The 16,003-nt window shown below is 41.8% G+C and overlaps 1 protein-coding gene across 1 annotated transcript in view; it reads left to right on the forward strand.

Moving 5' to 3' along the window:
• KIF13B (kinesin family member 13B) overlaps window positions 1–16,003 on the forward strand; it is a 143,456-nt gene that overhangs the window by 74,782 nt on the left and 52,671 nt on the right. Inside the window, exons 13-21 of the mRNA XM_069484785.1 lie at window positions 1,940–2,074; window positions 5,249–5,379; window positions 7,752–7,838; window positions 9,351–9,541; window positions 10,049–10,259; window positions 11,279–11,441; window positions 12,837–12,983; window positions 14,238–14,387; window positions 14,699–14,827. Of these exons, the coding sequence (XP_069340886.1) occupies window positions 1,940–2,074; window positions 5,249–5,379; window positions 7,752–7,838; window positions 9,351–9,541; window positions 10,049–10,259; window positions 11,279–11,441; window positions 12,837–12,983; window positions 14,238–14,387; window positions 14,699–14,827 (1,344 nt within the window). The remainder of the gene's footprint in view (window positions 1–1,939; window positions 2,075–5,248; window positions 5,380–7,751; window positions 7,839–9,350; window positions 9,542–10,048; window positions 10,260–11,278; window positions 11,442–12,836; window positions 12,984–14,237; window positions 14,388–14,698; window positions 14,828–16,003) is intronic.

Below are 16,003 nucleotides of genomic sequence, written 5' to 3' on the forward strand. Positions count from 1 at the left end.
TACTATACCCAATTGTCTCAGTTTTAAAAGTTCTCATTAAGAAATGCACACTGAGGTGAGATAAAAACCTGGAGTTAGATCAGGGATAAGCAGGCAGTGCCCCTAAACCAGGTCCATCACTTGTTTTTGTAAATAAAGTTTTATTGGAGCACAGCTGTGCTCATTTGTTTTTGTTATCTGTGGCTTCATTAGCAAAATTGAATAGACAGAGGCCACGTAGCCCACAAAGACTAAATATTTACTATCTGACATTTTGTAGAAAAAGTTAACCAACCCCTGATACCAGAAGCAATATTTGACATTATCAGTAAATCTAACTATATCTTATACAATACTTTTCAATTTTATGAGCTGATTCCTAGATGTTGCAAACATTTGTACTTTTTTAAATATTTTAAAACTTTAAAAGTTTTGGTGGCAAATGGAATGATGAATTGACATTTTTTTCCACCATTATACCTTTTTTTTGTCTTAGACAAAAATTTTGTGGTGTTTTTAGCATAATAAAATCTGAAGTGACAAAAATACGTAGGGAAGTAGCATAAATCAGTAAGTAGTTTGCTGACAATGATAACTTACACAAAGGTATATTAGAATTACTTTCCTTATTTTATGGACATGGTTCTTTATCAAGGATAATCACTTCTTAGATTTGAGTGCAGAAAACTCTAATGTCTAGTGTTAAACTACTCAAAACTTCTGAAAGAACCCTGTAGTTCTTTTTGTTAGAGGAGATACTTGGTTCAAAGACTCAGGGCCAAAATATCCTCTTTCCAATTTAGTAATAGTGTATTTCTCAGCAGAATGTATTGGCTGAGTTGCACTGGCCATACAAATTAGGATCATATGCCTCAAAAATAGCAAAATTGTTACTTTATTTTGATTATGCTGCAGACTTACTCTGTGGTCCTAGTTAAATAACTTAGTTTGTCTTTCCCCAGAATCAAAGGTCATAGGTGACTGTGACTGATCACTCCTTGCTCTTGACCCGTAGTTAGAGACGCCCTATCCCACCCCGATTCTGCATCGGGTTTTGAGATCCATGTGTATCCTTTTACGTTTTTGTGTGTCCTGTGGTTTCAGAGGCAGGCCGGACAAAAAAGGAAAGGCTCATGCTCTTATGAAAATAGTGCTTGAGTGCATATGCGGATTTTTAATAAATTCACAGCACTGATGTTTTGAGTGCTTACTTACCGTGCATCCTGCACTGTGCTGGATGCTGGAAACACAACGCTGAATAAGGCAGGATCCCCGCGGCCACACAGCCTACAGTCTGGTGTGGGGGGAATGGTCACGTGAACAGACAGTTACCGAATAGGAGAACAAGTCTGCTCCAGAGAGGAGGAAGAGGTATAAAATCCCTTAAGCTAAAGAGAGCAAGGAGAACATTCTTAGTGCTTTCAGGGACCTGAAACATGTTCCTTGGAACTGCAGTGCAGGGTTTGGAAGTAGGAGTCACTAGACATGAAGCTGGAGGAGAAATGGGCCGGGCTGCAGGGCCTTCTGAACTTCCTTGGGGGAGTTTGGCCTCTGTCCTGGCTGGGGAGTCACTGAAGGTGCCGAGCAGGAGAGAGAATTGAAAACCGCCTTGTAGAAGGATCACAGTTGAGTCAAATGTATGCACATTTGCTTATATATCCAGAGTCAAGTGAGGTGACTTCAAGACATCAGATATTTTCAAGAACAAAAATTGAGAACTTACTAGTGTACTTAGTTGCTATTTGTAATGGATTTTATTTTTCACACTAAAATTTGCATTAACCAAAAACAATTTTATATAGTTTGGAAAGAAGAGAAAAATGCCATAATCTATAATGCCATATCCTGAGATAGCATATTTGAACTATAAAGCTATCGAGTAATTATTCTGGCATTGTAAGATCTTTTATATCTTGCTGCTTCAATAGCTGTGGAGTTAACTTCTCTGATACATTTACAGGAGAGGCAGAAACAGCTCGAGAGCCTTGGAATATCTCTGCAGTCTTCCGGAATCAAAGTTGGGGATGACAAGTGTTTCCTCGTGAACCTGAACGCTGACCCCGCGCTGAACGAACTCCTGGTGTACTATCTAAAGGTGAGGTCACGTGCTCTGCTGCTAGTCTCTGCCATGAATAGTATTTCACAGTACTTTTTTAAACTCGAGGAGCCATGCTTATTTAAAAAGAAACCAGTTAGCAAATAGTTTTCATTTGAATAATCTGGAAAGGAGAACAGTCGTGGGTTTCTGGGCACAGTTTCCCTTTTTAGTCTTTGGGTGATGTCATCCAACCTAGTGATATAAAAAGGGATATTTTGATACTGCTTTCAACAAGTTAAATAGCTCACCTACCATGATTTAATGTGATTTATACTGGGGAATTAAGTCGATTACTTTAAACCTTAAAGGATGACTTTTAAGACTGATTCATATTGTCAGTAGACAAAAGCTTTTGTCGTTTATGTGAAGCATATTTTTTTGTGAGCAGTTTGTTAGCTCATAAGAGGAAATGTTTAAAGAAAATAAAGTTCTTGGTACCACTTGATATGAAATTTAAATTTCTAGTACTCTTAGGAAAATAAAAAAAATTGGATTATCAATCTGTTAAAAAAAGGGGGAGAGTAGGTTACATTTAGAGACTGAGAGGGTCAGAGCATGGCACACAAGAAAAGGCCAATATTGGTACATGTTGAAATCTATAAATCATGGGACATATTGGGGAGAGAAGAGACAACTTTTAGAATAAGCATGAGCCCTGAGACACTGCATAAATTATGAGGAGTGCTCCACATGGACTTTAAGACTCTAACATGCAGTTAACAAACACTAGGACACGGTGTCTTTCCCTTATATATGTGGATTTAACTCATGTGACTAGGAAAGTAAAGCTAATGAGCTAATCAAGTTGGAAACAGGTTTAGGATTAGCGAGTCGTGTGATTTCATGTCCAAAAAGACTCAAGAATTCATGACACGGCTGGTTTCTCAGTTTTTATCAAGATATCCTGGACGAGTTGCTTTGTGTCATTTTGATAAGGGTCTTATGCCGTGTTTTGTTACGCTGTGAGTTATGCTGAGTCTTTGGTACATACCGTAACGTGTGCATGTTCCAGATATTATGGTCTAGCAGGAGCAACAGTGCAGTAGGAGGGAGGTGACCTGTTTTTCTGGTCCACGGCCAAGCCCTCTCCCAGTCCAGTCTTTAGGTTCTTCCTGTGTAAATGGGTGGAAGTTATCTCTGGCTACCTCGCCGGGTTCCTGTTAGGATTGGGTAGATGGAAGCGCTTCATAAACAGAAGCACTACACAAACATAAAACATCGCACGTTGCACTTGCTCGTTGGATGCCCTAAGTGGGACCTTATATGCTTATTGCCTATTAAAAAATGATGTATCATCACGTCCCTTTACTGCGCTTCTAAACAGTGTTGGTAGGATTTTGAGTTACAGTGTCAGCCAGAGATACTCACATGCTAGAGAGGTGCAGTGTTAGAACAGGACTTACGTATCCTGTCCTTTTCACTTCTCAGAACTAGGAGTTCTTTTTCTTTCTGATGTAATGTAGTTCAAATTGGAACACACAGACACACACACCAAGAAAAACCCTGATTCATATCTGTTCTTGACTACAAATTAAACAAAGAAACTATTTAAAGATTTTTGGAGCGTAGTCAAAGTATTTCTGGTCATCTCGTGTGGAGGTGTTTGGGTTCTGTTTGGGACCGTGTGGTCAACTCGCTTGGCAGAGTTGGAGGCAGTGTGGATTTCTCCACTGCCCGAGCTAACCCCATGACAAGGATATATTCATGACAAAGCACATTCAGAAGGATGATCTTAGTCCAAGAACAGTTTTTGCTTCAGTAAAGTGATACCACGATGTGGGATGGAGGAATTTGGAGGCTGAGTGTTTTTTATTTCTTTGTCTTCAAATTCTGAAGTTAATTTATTAACAGATGCTAGGCAGGTGACTTCACATCTCCAATGACTTACACCCCATCTGTAAATGAAGGTCCTGGATTAAAACATCTCTGAAGTTCCTTTCTAATTCCAAGTGGTGTGGTTCTCTTACTCTTCCAGAACATAATCCTAGAACCCTTGGGACTAGCATGCTTCAGACTCATGTACCCAGGTGTCACATAAACACACTGAGATGCTGCCCCTGTTTTTAACTTTATTTTGTTTTCATTACATGCTACCTTCACAGCATTTAGGTACTCATTAGGTAATCTTCTATACCAACCTATGATTTTTTTGTTTTAATTTCCTCATTGGTATTTTTACTGTAGTACTTACAGCACAATAGGAAGAGTTTATCTTTACATTTTTACATGGTTTGTAAATCTTACATGGTTTACGATTGTCTTACGTGTTGGAAGAAAAATATTGCAGACCCATGAAAGTTTTATGAAATTCAAATTCCAGAGTTCACAAATAAAAATTTATTGGAATGTAGCCACACTTATTCCCTTATGCGTTCTCTGCTTTTACACTATAAGGGCAGAGTTGAGTACTTGCATGTGACTCTCAAAGCCTGAAGTATTTAATGTCTGACGCCTAATGTAGCTGTGTCAAGAGAAGGCGGCCTGGGAACACATCCTAGTTCATATTGACATTTAATCACACACAGGCAGTCAAATATTGACATGCATAAGAGAGAGCTCAATTTTTACGATGCCAATTTTGTTCATTAAGGATAGGCAAGTTACCTCCCAAAAGGACGGGGCTTAGAGAACTGAGTAGTTGGGGGTCCTAGGTAAGAGCGTATCTGTTACATCTTTTATGAGGCTGGGGGAAACCATGAAATTCATAAAATAGTTTTTATGTTTTCAAACTCTTTATATTTGAATAGCTCTCTTATCTTTGTAGCTGACTCATTTTGTTTGACACCAGGTAAGTTATGTGCAACTTAAGTAAATGGAGTTTTTAGACCAATATTTTTGGTACATCATTGACACACGGCTTGTGCTCTGAGAATAGTATGAAATATTTGGAATGAAGATTGTGATGGAAAATAATGCATATAGATATGAATATAAAATTATAGCTTTAAGTTTAAAAGGTACAACTCAGTACATTATTTCTTATAAGAAACTATGAATTAATTATAAGGTGAACTTCAGAAAAAGCCAAGGACTCTCCTTACCAGTCCATTTCCTCCCTAATAATCTTTTAGCTAAGATAATAGATTAATATACGAGGGCTCAGTGTAGGTGACTTCAGTTTGTGTACATGTAAGAACACAATATTAATCAGTGAATTTGATTCTTTCTTAGGAACATACATTGATAGGGTCAGCAAATTCCCAAGATATCCAACTGTGTGGAATGGGAATTCTTCCAGAACATTGTATTATAGACATCACACCCGAGGGCCAGGTGATGCTGACTCCCCAGAAGAATACCAGGTAACGTACTTGAATTAGCGTTAATGTCGCAGCAGTTTTGAGGAGGAAGAAAGTACACTCCTGGTGGGCAGTGTGAGGGACATTTGGCCTTCGTTAGCTTTTATTTTTAAGTTTACTTAATTAAGATATCCAGTTAGTTATATTAGACTTTTCAGTATCTCCCACACCCATCCCCCCTCCTCTGTATCTACAACCACGGATCCTCTGCTGATACCCCAAACTTCTTCCTGGCCCACTCACCGCACCCCAGAAGACTGAAGACTGACTTCTGCTTTTGGTGGGAAATCCCTTCCACCCTTCCTGCGTACCTCCCGCTCCTGTGCACCTGCCCTGCGTTTGGCTGCCAGCTCCCACCTGCCCCGTGAGGACAGGCTCTGCCATTGTCTGCTTTAGCAGGTCCCTGTTGGTCTGGATGAGGTGGCCTCGGTGTGTGTGAATATCATGCCCCACGCGCTCTGTGCTTCCTGTGCCGTGAGTGCCTCATGTGTGTTCTTGTCAGCTGTTCCCCGCTGTTACCTGTCGCACCGTGGGCTCCCTGAGCTCAAGCGCCTGTCTCTTTAGTTCTCTGTCTGTAGCAGGTGACACGACTAGCGCGTAGGTGCTCGGTAAACCATGAATGAAGAGGCGTCACGTTTTATAGATGACGTGTTTGTCACTTTGTTTCCTTCCACTATGAAGCTGTATCCCCTGTGATAGCCCTGGACGTGGAACAGTCTGTTACTGTTAGAGACGATGGTAACTGAATTACGTTGATCTGTTTGATTCTGTGATATCAAAAGTTAATATCATCACTGATTTCTTCCATGAAGTCTTTTATATTGGGAAGCTGTCAGGCTTCTGGGGGGGATCCAGGGAGAAAGGGGAAAGCAGCACACGCCGGCCTGGCCCCCCGTCCTCTGATGAGGCCGTAAGTCGTCGCACATGTGGCCACCTCAGGCGAGGGCGCTCTGAGACGGTGCTAAATCAGACAAAGCAAGCCAGTCATCACTTCATTTAAGCCCAGATGAAAACATGGTCACTGTGCCACCCACAGGATACCCACCCCCTCTCCTGGTGGCCGTGAGTGACCACTGCCTCTACCAGTTACAGCATGATTCTCGTTCTGGTGCTCTCCACCCCGTAGATAAGTTATTTGAGACACCTCTGCGTCTTCCTCGCCTCTCTCAGCCTTCAGAGAACTGAAGAGAGTTAGGACCTTGCTCTGAGTTAGGCTTTGGCTTGAGGGAGTGCTGTGGCTGCCTTGGTCTCCTATCCAGACCACAAGAACTTCCTCCGTATCAGCAATACGGCTGCTTCACTCTCTTATCGTTCATATGTTCACCCAAGTAGCACTGTCGATTTCCTCCGAGAACTTTCCCTTTGCATTCGTAACTCTGCTGTTTGGCGGAAGGGGCCCAGCTTTCAGCCCGTCTTGACTTCCAGCATGCCTTCCTCCCGCACCTTAACTGCGAATACCTTTTGATTTAAAGTGAGCCATGCCTGACTCTTCCTTTCACTCGAACACTTAAAAGTTATTGTAGTTATTCATTGGCCTGGTTTCCATACTGTTGTGTCTTAGGGAACAGGGAGGCCTGGGAAGCGGGAGGAGAGGATGGAGTGGCCGGCCGGGCAGTGGAGCGGTCAGAACGCGCACCACATCTATTAAGTCCACCCCCTTATATTGGTGTGGTTCAGGGCACCTCAAGACAATTACAATAGTAGCATCAGAGGTCACAGATCACCATACAGATGTGATAAAAAAAAGTTTGACATATTGTGAGAATTACCAAAATGTGACAGAGACACAGAGTGAACACATGCTGTTGGAAAAATGGTGCCAATGGACTTGTTCGACACAGGGTAGCTACAGACCTTCAATTTGGAAAAAATGCAGTATATGGCCGGGTGCGGTGGCTCACGTCTGTAATCCTAGCACTCTGGGAGGCCGAGGCGGGAGGATCACCCGAGGTCAGGAGTTCGAGCCCAGCCTGAGCGAGAGCGAGATCCTGTCTCTACTAAAAATAGAAAAATTAGCCAGGCATCATGGTGTGTGCCTGTAGTCTGAGCTACTCTGGAGGCTGAGGCAGGAGGATCGCTTGAGCCCAGGAGTTTGAGGTTGCCGTGAGCTAAGCTGACACCACGACACTCTACGCTTCAAAGTACAGTAAAGTGAAGCACAATAAAACGACGTGTGTTTGTACTTAGTACCATAAACATTTTAGGTAAATCAGCAAAGAAGTAAATGAAAATATTAAAATTCACCAAGGGCAGATTTTGTTTTGGGGAATTAATTATTTTGTTTTTCCTAGTAACTAGATCTTTATAGTATTAAAAAAATTAAAGTAGAAGAAATGATGCTATGATCATTCATGTTTGATCTCTTCTCCCTACAGAACATTTGTAAATGGGTCTTCCGTCTCTAGCCTGACACAGCTGCACCATGGGGACAGGATATTGTGGGGAAACAACCATTTCTTCAGGTATGATGTTGTTCATGTCCCTTAAAGAGGGATAGTATTGAAGGTTATGCTCTGAAATAGAGAATATATATTAAAAGTAAACTCAATAAAAATTATATGCTTTTTTTGTGTATATATTTTTGACACACGTTATTATTACATGTGTGGTGTTCATTATCTACGTCTGGTCTGAACCCTAAGGATATGTGAACAGTACACTCAGGAAAAATACTGGGTTTCACATTTTTTCCTTTTTATTTCCCAACGGAAGATGATTGTTTTTGCCGTCTAGTATAAGAATTCATTAATTTTTTTTCTGACATGTTCATCTTTTTGTTTGTTTATTTTTTACTGAAAAATAGTCGTGGTTTTGGTTTCCTTATCTGTAAAATAAGGTTGGTATTTCTTTTTAGGAATGCTTTCAGCTGCAAGTAATTGCAAATTTGACCGTAATGGTTTAAACAGATTGTTTATTTCCCTGACAGAAGTAGAAATCTGAAAGAAGATGGTTGTTACTATGGGCTAAGCCTCTCAAAAATGTCATGGCTGTAGTCTCTTCACTGTCATGGCATTTCCCTGTGGCCTAAAGATGGCCATGCCACTCCAGCCATCAACGCGGCATTCAGGCACAAGAACTGAAAGTGGGACCGTGGTGGCCATGCTAGCCTTGACTGTCCTGTTGGTCAGAAGGAGCAGAACAATCTTGCACTTCTGTCTCCTTTGCTAGAATTCGCCTCTTAGCCGCAGGAGAGGCTGAGAAAGAAAGTGTCTTACCTGGGGCCGCACACGTTGGTTCCCAGCAAATTGGTGTTGTGCTGGCAAGGACAGGCGGGCTGGATATTGTATGAAAGTAAAATCCTGGTCCCCTCTTCTTCCTGTCACTCGTCAGTGTGCTTCAGATGTCAAACTGACATTTCCCATAGCTAATAGGGATCCTTTGCTGGGGGCCAGTTGGTATTTTGGTTATTGAGAAAAGTGCAGTTGAGTTCAAAGAGCGTGGAGAGTTTTTTTCCTTCCCAAACCAAATCTAGTGTAAATTGCTTGGCTTAGTGTTCAAAACCTGCATAGGTTAGGTGAAGTTGATTTCCAGCTTTATCTTTCAACTTGTGCTGTACAAATTTTGCGTGTCTCCGTTGTTTCACGCAATTTCTCCAGGGAATCTGAACGTTCCCATTTTCACATCTTTTCTCATGATGCTCCCTCTGCCCATACTTTCTGCTTTATCCTTTAAGACTCGACTCAAACAATTTCCTCTCTTCTTGCCTTCATCACTTTACTGCAAAATGATCCTTAGACTTTGCTTAGCACCTGGCTTGCGAGAGTCGTGTGGCCTGATGTCGCGCTTCCTGTTGTAATCGTGTGAGTGCCTGGGAGTGCTCTACTTCTGCAAAATAATCTGCCCCAGTACAGTAATGGCCTTGTGCTTACGTGGTATCCCCTTGGCTTCTAGCAAATGCCAGGATTTAATGAATGGAATGGATAAGTGCCTATCTTGATTTTAAAAAATAATACTCTTTTTTTTCCCTCCTCAAGACTCAATTTGCCTAAAAAGAAAAAGAAAGCAGAGCGAGAGGATGAGGACCAGGACAGCTCCACGAAGAATGACAGCAGTTCCGAGCAGCTGGATGTAGACGGAGACTCGTCCAGCGAGGTGTCCAGTGAAATCAACTTCAATTTCGAATACGCCCAGATGGAGGTGACCATGAAGGCCCTGGGCGGTAATGGTGAGAAATCTGTTGTGCGTTTGAGCATCTCTTAAAGTTGGTAGAGTGGTAAAAACTTTTACGATGGAGACCTTTGAAATGTTAGCAGAAAAGACAATCTTTCTGTTGTTCTCTATATTATTTTGTCTCTTTGGCTTTATTTATAAAAAACTTTCTTTCTGCCTCGATGTGCAATCAACTCACTTTGTTCTCGTTGATAGAATTTCTCTGGTTTGAAACTTGACAGGCTTATAATTACGAAGTATTCCTGGAGGACTGACCACATCTCAGGCTATATGTGTAGAACATATCCTAGATATGGTAATACCCAGCTGAGGATAGGTTAACCACGTAAGTCATCGGAAGTAAGGAAAGCGAAGTTTACTCCAGATTGTCTTTCACAGTGTGTGTTAGGTGGTACGGTGAGGATGACAAACAGCGTAACCGTAGAGAACAGCATTTGAAGTTTACCGTATCCTACCTTTTGTTCATTATTTATCTTTTTTTTTTTTTTACAAACGTGTTTAGATCCAATGCAGTCGATATTGAGCAGCCTAGAACAGCAGCACGAAGAAGAAAAACGGTCTGCGCTGGAGCGCCAGCGGCTCATGTACGAGCACGAGCTGGAGCAGCTCCGCAGGCGGCTGTCTCCCGAGAAGCAGAACTGCCGGGGCGGGGACAGGTTTTCCCTGCACTCGCCCAGCGCCCAGCAGCGCCTGCGGCAGTGGGCGGAGGAGAGGTAGGCGGCACAGGAGGTCACGGCCACCTTTGACGCTGGAGGGAAGGTGCCGAATGGGAACATTGAGACGGTTCATGGCAAAGGATTATGCTAAAAGAGAGTGTTGGCTGGGCGTGTGGCCCACACCTGTAATCCCAGCACTTTGGGAGGCTGAGGCAGGAGGATCACTTGAGCCCAGGAGTTCAAGGCTACAGTGAGCTGTGATCACACCACTGCACTCCAGCCTGGGGGGCAGAGTGAGACCCTCTCTCAAAAACACAAAAAAAGAGAGCATTACAGCCAAGAACCACTTCGTGTTTTTTTTTTTATTTTCGAAAAAAATAGAAATTGCCAATTTATCTTACTTTATTTAAAGCTGCCCATGTTAGGTTGCTATGGCTTTTGGGTTTGAATAAAGAAGTATACTTTATCATTGTATTATGCTTTAGGTTCTGAAGCGTGGGTAGACGCTTTAAAAAAAAAAAAAAAAAAGGAAAAAAGAGAAAGTTGGTTATCTGGACTGATTAGCTGAGGTAGGTAAAGCATGGTGCTGATGAGATGCAAATTGCAAGTTTGATCTCTAATTAGCGTCGCATTAAAGTGCCTATTCCGTGGTTGCAGACTGTACTTCACTAACCTCATGCTGTTCAAAGTTTGGTCTGCAGGCGGGCAGCGTCCCTGTCACCTGTGATTGACAGACCTGTAGGGTTTCAGGCCCCCGCCCCAGACCTATTGAGTCAGAATCTTGAGTTTTTCAGGATCCCCAGGTGCCTTGCGTAGACAGTCAAGTTCGCAAAGCCCTACTACCCTCATCTGCGGGCAGCTTACCGTGTAAGCGTGTGATACGGTGCTTACGTGCAGCCGGGTGCAAGCGTGTGCGTGGGTCAGCGTCCGTAACATACCCCCTGTGTGCACAGGTAGCTGAAAAGCTTGGTTCACCCTTTGGCCTTAACATAGTATTACTGTGCAGTTTTCTGACCTGCTGCTTTCTGTGTCATCTCCTCTCTACCTCCGCCCCGCCTTTTTCTTTTTTTTTAAAGAGAAGCAACACTGAATAACAGCCTGATGCGGCTGAGGGAACAAATTGTCAAAGCCAACCTGTTGGTGCGAGAAGCTAGTTACATCGCAGAGGAACTGGATAAAAGAACAGAATATAAAGTTACCCTACAGATTCCAGCCTCCAGCCTGGATGCCAACAGGAAGGTGAGGTCACCACTCATTGGCTAAAACAAAGATCTTGTCGGATAAAATGGCCTTATGTTTCTCAGGTGTGATTTAAGCCCCAGTGGGTTTGCCCTCAGGTCCCTTGCTGTACCCCTGAGTCTGGATCCTTTGTCTTCCTTGCTCGAGTAGAATTTATCTCCTTTTAATTCTCTGCCTTTGTGCATATATGTTTTATCCACTGGGAGAATATCCTCTCCACCTCCCCTGGCCCTACCAATTCATTTCACTTGACTCCCTTTCTTCAAATCTGTTTAAGTTATTTGAGAAGTTCTGACTTTTCAGAAAGAGGTGTGGTGGTGCGCACCTGTAGTCCCAGTCACTCGGGAGGCTGAGGCAGGAGGATCACCTGGGCCCAGGAGTTTGAGGTTGCTGTGAGCTATGGTGACACCCCTGCACTCTAGCTGTGGCAACGAGCGAGACTCTGTCTCCAAAAAAAAAAAAAAAAAATTCTCAAATCTTTGTTTACATTATGTAAATTGTGTTTCCTTGGAAATGATTTTAGGCAAGATGTTAATGAAACATTGGTGGTTTCACGGTTCTCTTAATTTCTAAGTGTACCTAGCAGAACAGTTGATAAATTAAGCCAGTAAATATAAATTGATTAAATAACTGATAGATAGATCTCTCTGGGGGAGATGCATACAGGCATGTTTTTCCCACTTCATGGCTTTAAAAGAGTCTAAATTTTTCTACATTGAAAGCACATTGCTTTTACAAGCTGGAAAAGCTTTCATGCATGCTATTTTTAGGTGAAATTTGCATTATATAACATCATTATTTGAAAGTGACCAATTCCACGGCATTTAGTGCTTTCACTGTGTTGCACGGCCACCACCTCTGTCTAGCTGTGTAGTCATTTAATAATGTGTTCAAACTGTGTATATTTGGAAACTGGTATCATTTGTTGCTTTAAAATGGGTAAATGGGACACTTTTCAGTTTATTCTTTTAAGCATTTCATGTTTTGTACCCCACGAAGATACTAGCCATTCAAAAAAAATTAAAAATTTGCACTTTTGAAAGGTGAAAGATAGTTTCCTCCCCAAACACCCGCAGCCTTTCCCTCCCATTCGGTGCTTAGGTTTCTCTCTGTCCTTGATACTCTGTGCTCATATGATAGCCCAATAAAACATTTTTATTTTGACTTTCCATTAAACATGGTCTAGTCTTTTGGGTCTTAAATTTAAATTTATATCCAGCTGCAGTCAGAATTTAAGTGTAAGCTTATACTTAAGTAATCAGCAGATTAAAGAACGATGACCGTTTGAGTTTTGGTGTGACGACACTTGACTGATGGGTCTGGAATGTTCCGCTCTGACCTCCTGCGTGGGTAGCCGGCCTTGTTGTGACACGGTCACTCTTGCTGTCTTTGCAGCGAGGTTCTCTTCTCAGCGAACCTGCAATCCAGGTGAGAAGAAAAGGAAAAGGGAAGCAGATCTGGTCTTTGGAAAAACTGGACAACAGGTTATTGGATATGAGAGACCTTTATCAGGAGTGGAAAGAGTGCGAAGAAGATACCCCAGTAAGTTATTTTTTAAAAGTCATTTAACCAGTCGTCACAGAAGTATCAACCTGGGATGAGCTAAGGCATCCCAGGGGACAATTAATCTTCTTCCAAAATTGTAATACTATACCTAGAACAAAACTTATTTTAACCCTTTAAATTGTTTAGCAAATTAGGAATTGTAATAGCCTGTCTGATTACCTTCTTTTTTCTTCTCATTTTTGTGTTTTGGATTTCTAGCCGAGTTCTCCACTTTGTGTGTGTGTCTCGTGCTGCTGTGGGAACCACCTTAGGACAGGGGCCAGGCCTCCTCCCTTCCCATTTCTCAACCCCTTTAACCTGGCAGATAATAAACCTACAGTGTGTGTTTTTAAACTGAACATCAGCGGTCCTTTAATATTTACACTAAGAACATTTTTTTGAAGGAGCTTTGATCCTAACGTAGGTGCCCTAGACCTACGTACGTACTGGCATTCTCTCCTCAAGTTGCGGGTTTGCTCATTTACGTCAGCCATGTACTTGCATGTATTTAAAATAGAACTATATATTATGTATGTTTTTACATGATTTCAGTACTGCTGGTCCTGTTTCTGTAAAGTTATTTCCTTAGGCTTTTGTTCTGTAAAAATGTTTATTTTTCCAGATTGTCATCAATAAAAATGATGTCTTAGGTGACATTTTTGCTTAAAAATTTTCTCATTTTTTTTTACGAAATTCCTCTATTTCCACTCAGAAATAAAACAATGAAAAATACAAAAAAAGCCTTCCACTCTGCTCTGAGGGGCTCACCTTTTATGAGCAGCCATGTATCCTATGATTTGGTAGGAACAAATAGAACAGATACGAATGACCCTCTTCCCTAAAAAAAAAAATGAAGTATAGTTTAGTACACCCTTCTTCCTTTTCTAGTTAATATATGTTCTTTCTTTATTTCGTGGCAAGATTTCCAAGGAAAGGAGAAGTTCTGAAAGTAATGCCCTGTTACTGGGCTTGTGCTATCGGGTGCAGGCTGCCGACTGCTGTTCCGCGTGGGAATGGGGAAGCCTGTACGTGTGACTAATCAGTGCTGGACTTCAGCAAAAACTTTATTTTTTTAATAAAAAATCCAGAATTTTTTCTAATTTTTTTCTGTATTTTAGAAAAAAATTCTGAAGATGACAAGAGCTGGGATGATGAAAGTGAAGTTTAATGACTTAGAGTACATCAAAAAGCAGTAGGTCGAATGCATTTAAGCGATTTTTCTAAAGTCGTGTGTTCCGACTCTCCTAACAGGTAATACGGTCTTACTTCAAGCGTGCCGACCCTTTCTACGATGAGCAGGAGAACCACAGTCTCATTGGGGTGGCCAACGTCTTCCTCGAGTCCCTTTTCTACGATGTCAAGTTACAGTATGCCGTCCCTATTGTCAACCAGAAAGGAGAGGTTGGTCTCTTCCTGCGTCATTTCCTGCAGAGGACAGTTCCAGAAACAGTAGGGCGGTGACGGTAGATTGTTGCCGTTTTCTATCAGTGACGACAGATGACATGTATGTGTATAATCGATACCTTGTGTTTCCACAGGGCTTTGTGGTGGTTATTCCAGGTACTTACAGGGGAGAGTAAATGCTAGAAACTGGGCTTCTAGATCCTCCTATGCATTAACCTCACAACTTGGCTCTAAAACAGCAGAGAGGTCATCTCCAGGGAGCAGCAGCCAGATCTGGACCACAGTTTCTGCCTTCCCCGTTGCTGCAGGTGGCGGGTCGGCTGCACGTGGAGGTGATGCGCATCAGTGGTGACGTCGGGGAGAGGCTCGCAGGGGGCGAGGAGGCCGCGGACGTCTCCTTTGAGAAGGAGGCCCAGGAGAACAAGCTGGTCTGCATGGTGAGTCCCGGCTGCGTTCTAGAAGTAGTCAAAGTGGGGTGATTTTGAGGATTGTCTGGAACAGCTGCAAATTGAAGTCTGTGGTATTCTGACACCTTGTGGTGATTTTAGCTTTTGTATGCAAAAAATTAAAAACTCCAGACAACCTATGTTGTGTGTTCTAGGCACTCCTCATTCCTGGCAGTCTCATCCCTGAGTTGTTGCCTGTAGAGGAGAGTTCAGTATCTTAAATCTTGTCTCTTACTATTTTAACGTTAAAATTGAGATTAATTTCTACGGAGAAAAAAGTGGCTTTCAGATGGGATTCAGTACGAATGTTGTATGTTTTGACATGTTGAATGTCTACTCAGCACCTGGTATGGCTCTCGTTCACGTCATTTCATTGGTGTGGTCAGTCTCACCTGAGTATAGTAAGGTAGCTATTAGGATTCCCATTTTGCCTAGGAGAAAACTAAGCCTAAGAAGACGAATTTAAGGAATTTGTGCCAGCACACGAGCTAATAAGTGGCAGGGATTTTTATTTAGATCTAACTCCAAAATCTTGTGATCTTCCCAAATACCACAATACCTCACCTTAAGTAATATAGCAAACATCTTAAAACACTTAACGAAAAAAATGGTGGCTTTATAAATTTCATAAAAAATTAATCGCAGAATGCTGATTGCTCAGTTTGGTTTGGAGGAATTAAATGTGTCAGCCAATCTGCCTTTCATGGCCTGTCAGGGAATTGCTGTCGAGATGTTGCAAACTCTTGTTGACATCACAGGAAAAAATGAATTATAATGGGAATTCTCATTTATTGCTCAACCGTTACGTGCCTGGTATGGAAGAAAATAAAGACATCTGCTTTGCATGACTTCCTGTGTCTTTCTTAATGCTTCCTGAAATGCTAAGGTTGTATTTGTAGTTGGTGAAATGCTGCATGACCTTATGTCATATGTTCAAATTTATTTTCATTAAATATATTTACTGGAGGTGGATTGAACCATGCAACATGCAGAAAGTCACCAGGGAAAGAATGTGGTTTATGATTAATGCTCAGTCGTGTGAAAATTGGTTTAATCAGTTATTACATCAGAATTTACTTTAATTTCATTAAACTTTCGGATTTAGTTTTCTTTGTAGTTGGAGGAATTTTAGATTATCACAACTTATCACAGTAATTCCAAATTAAA

The sequence above is a fragment of the Eulemur rufifrons genome, chromosome 12 (assembly GCF_041146395.1).
Source record: "Eulemur rufifrons isolate Redbay chromosome 12, OSU_ERuf_1, whole genome shotgun sequence".
NCBI lineage: Eukaryota > Metazoa > Chordata > Mammalia > Primates > Lemuridae > Eulemur > Eulemur rufifrons.